Raw genomic sequence first — 3,752 nt, forward strand, 5'->3', positions numbered from 1 at the left:
CTTCCCCCTGTGCATCGGCTGCTGGCCCTCGCCCCACCGCGCTCCCATGTCCCGTGTCCCCTCTGACAGCTTTCGGAGGGAGATGGGGCGGGTGTGGTGTACCGTCCCTCTTGTTTTGCCTCTTCTGCCAGCCCCCTGTCCTTTTGGCCACCTTTGAGGGGCAGCGTGTGAAAATCCCATTCCCGTGAGTTTTGTAGAGCCAGAGCCAGGCAGAGAGGTCTGCCCACTGTGTCCCAGCTGCAAGAGCAGCTGTGCTCTGGCAGACATCGCAGAGCCCGTGGCAGGAGGTGCCGGTGGGATCCACTCTGCCCAAATCACTGTCACTGGGGCACAGCCACCTGCTCCACGTGCTGCAGATGGCACCAGAGCTTGGTGTGTGTGATTGTCCCTCCAGGGAGGACCTGTGGGTGCGAGAGGGGAAGATCCTCAACCCAGAGAAACTCTTCTTTGACGAGAAGGGCTCTGCTGATGTCCAGCTGGACTGCAAAGACAGCATCATCGCCCCGGGCTTCATTGATGTCCAGATCAATGGTACAGTGAAGCTACACGCACTCACGGACTGGGGGCGTCCCGGGTTTGTCCATCCCTGACCCCCAGCCCCATGCTGGGCGTCCTGCCCATGGCCACATTTCAGCTGCTCAAGGGAGGTATGAGTCACCCAACTAATGGCAGAGAGCACTTTTGCCTGTGGTTGCTGCTGTTGTGTAAGTGATCCCCTTTGGCCAGGTGAGGGTTTCCTCTGAACTCGTTTTTATCTCTATTTTGTCCTGCGCCTGCACTAGCAGGATGCCTGCCCTACCCTTTCCAGGACATGGGAGGAGAGGGCAAGACCTCCCAAAGGAACAAACATTAACTGCAAAAGCTCTCTTCAGAAGGAAAGGGCTTGTTCTATGGTAGTTAAAGTTGGAAGTCTGATCCCTTTTCAGCTGGGAATCCTCACATTTTACCCTGCATCAAAATAAAAAGGTTGTGCTTGCAAAACGCTGGGATGCTGTGGGGAAGAGCATTTCAGGGGGGCAGCGATGGTGAGATTTGTACTTATGGAACCTTGGAATGTAGGACAGAAGTGGTGGTGGAGCCCTCTGTGTCAGAGCCCTACAAATGGAACAACTCCCTCCAGTCACACAAAATCTCTCTTCAGTGTTTCTGGGTGGGACACATCCACTGGGCAGGCTGTAGTTTCACCTCTGTTTTGTTTGTGGTGCAGGAGGCTTCGGGGTGGACTTCTCTCTGGCTACGGATGACTTCAAATCAGGTATTGACCTGGTCAGTCAGAAAATTCTCTCCCATGGAGTGACCTCTTTCTGTCCCACCCTGGTGACCTCTCCTCCATCCGTGTACCACCAGGTAAGGGGCCTTCTCCCTTCCCATCTGCAGGGTGATCAGGGACTGAGGTTGGTATCAGGAGGTGGATGGGCCAAGACTGGGATAACTGCCAGGGCAGAAAAGCTGTGGACATGAGGAGCTGGACTCTACCCTGGGTTTCTCGCCCTCAGCCTTTAGAATGCTGAGACAGCCATGTCTCCCAGGCAAGCTCTGCACACCAAGGCTTGGAGACAGCTTTTCCTTTGTGGGCTGCGATGGTCCCAAGTGGTCCGGCTACAAATCTCCCTGCGGACCTGACCTTTGGGTCTGATTTGGCAGGCTGGGGGCTGTGTCTGGAGTGCCATGTCTGACAAACCCCTTTCTCTAGGTTCTCCCTCAGATCAGTGTAAGAAACGGTGGAGCCCATGGAGCAGGAATCCTGGGTAAGTGGATTCATCCCTCTGTGGTGCTACTCTAGGTGGGCAATTATCTTGTTCACAGTTGAGGTGAAAGAAGTTACAGAGCACAAATAGGGGCTGGAGCTCTCGGTGGGAGGGATGCACAGGTGGGCACAGACCCACACCATGGAGCAGGAATCCTGGGTAAGTGGATTCATCCCTCTGTGGTGCTACTCTAGGTGGGCAATTATCTTGTTCACAGTTGAGGTGAAAGAAGTTACAGAGCACAAATAGGGGCTGGAGCTCTCGGTGGGAGGGATGCACAGGTGGGCACAGACCCACAGGCCTGGCCTTTGCTGTGTTCTCTGTCATCATACACACACCTCTTCAGCCCCTTTGGGCCCCCTGGAGCAATGGCAGTGGGGTGGCTTGGCCAGTGGCCAGCACTGCATCTCTGCCTGTGCTGAGCCCACAGTTACCTGAGCCATGTGTTTTGCTGCAGAAAAATGGCAAGAGTGCAACTGGAGCAGAGTAGACAGAGCAGGTTTATTGGTCCTTGGTAGGGGGAGGAAGGGTCATGGTTCTTTGTTCCTGTTTGGACAGGAGCCCACCTGGAAGGGCCGTTCATCAGCAAGGAGAAGAAGGGTGCTCACCCAGAGCACTGCCTCCGCACCTTTGAGGCAGGTGCCTTCCAGGACCTGCTTGCCACCTATGGCTCCCTGGACTGTGTCCAGATAGTCACCCTGGCCCCTGAGATGAGGAGGAGCAGTGAGGTGATCCAGGAGCTCACCAAGCGGGGCATCTGCGTCTCCCTGGGTAAGGGCAGGGGCACCCCGGGCTTAGGGGGGCTCCAGCAGCCCCTCCCTTGGGGCTGTGGCCTCTTTATGCGACAGCTGAAATAATTTTCCAAAGGTTACTGTTGGTTTGATAACTCTGTTTTTCAACCACAAGTGCTGTAGGAACCTCTCACTCCAACATCTGGCTGGCCTCTGACTTAAAACTGGCTGTGTTTTTCTTTTCCTTTGCTTCACAAACTCTTCTTTGTCTCAGATCATTGAAGAAGTCGGGTTTTTTTTTTAAGGGGGTGGAGGGGAAGTTATTCAGGGTGAAATTAAACCTCAGGTGAGAAGGGCATTCATACAAGAGATAGCAGACTATCTCTTATGCCACAGCCACATAAAGAACTCCAGAAAGGCAAGGTTAGCCCACAGAGCTGCTGTCCTGTTGGGGAAACAGAATTTTCTTTCTGGATAGTTTAATTCCCATATTCTTTCCTGGCACAATCCCCACTGTTGTGAGGGTATCCCCTGATATCTCTCTAAAAAACTTTTAAGTATCTGAGGCCAGCAGAAAGGTGTGTCACTGGACCTCAAACCCAGCCTGAAGGCAACGTGCTGTGAGCAAGGCAGCATTTGTGACAGCTGTGATGTGAACACTGAAGGAGTTCAGGTGAAACACCCACCGTCAGAGTCCCCCCAGGTCATGGCCAGACACATCTGTGTTGAGGTTGCCCCTCAGACCTCAGGCCAGGGTGGGCCTTAGAGCATAATCCAGTGATGGAGTGTCTTTACTCCTGTAAGGAAATCAGTGATGGGCAGAGGAATCAGGCGTTGCTCTCTGTTCCCAGGTCACTCAGTGGCCAATCTGTCCCAGGCTGAGGAGGCTGTGCAGCACGGAGCAACCTTCATCACTCACCTCTTCAATGCCATGCTGCCGGTGAGTCCCCAGAGGCACCTGCCCTGCTCCAGGGCTGCTTTTGGGCTTTCTGTCCCTCCCCCCTTGGGTCTGTGTCCTCCCCAGCTGGTTTCACACTATGCTTTGCAATGAGGTTTTGGCACTGAACCTCTGGCTTCACATTCCTACTGCTGGATCTGAAAGAGAGTCAAGGCTGTAGCAGACTCTTGAAATTCATCCCTGAGAAGGACTAGGAAGTGTTGGTGGATGAGAGCTGGACGTGCCCTGGCTGTGTGCTCCCAGACTTCCTCCTGTGTGTGGGCAGCAGGGGGGGGGGGGGGTTCTGCCCCCTCAGGTGAGCCGCCACCTGCCGAG

At 54.4% G+C, this 3,752-nt stretch overlaps 1 protein-coding gene across 1 annotated transcript in view; it reads left to right on the forward strand.

Moving 5' to 3' along the window:
- The first annotated feature begins 38 nt into the window (after positions 1–38).
- Positions 39–3,752, forward strand: part of AMDHD2 (amidohydrolase domain containing 2) — a 10,146-nt gene continuing 6,432 nt past the window's right edge. Inside the window, exons 1-5 of the mRNA XM_017745683.1 lie at positions 39–531; positions 1,208–1,347; positions 1,694–1,748; positions 2,307–2,519; positions 3,331–3,419. Of these exons, the coding sequence (XP_017601172.1) occupies positions 357–531; positions 1,208–1,347; positions 1,694–1,748; positions 2,307–2,519; positions 3,331–3,419 (672 nt within the window). The 5' untranslated portion in view covers positions 39–356. The remainder of the gene's footprint in view (positions 532–1,207; positions 1,348–1,693; positions 1,749–2,306; positions 2,520–3,330; positions 3,420–3,752) is intronic.

The sequence above is a fragment of the Corvus brachyrhynchos genome, unplaced genomic scaffold (assembly GCF_000691975.1).
Source record: "Corvus brachyrhynchos isolate BGI_N302 unplaced genomic scaffold, ASM69197v1 scaffold369, whole genome shotgun sequence".
In the NCBI taxonomy this organism is placed as follows: domain Eukaryota; kingdom Metazoa; phylum Chordata; class Aves; order Passeriformes; family Corvidae; genus Corvus; species Corvus brachyrhynchos.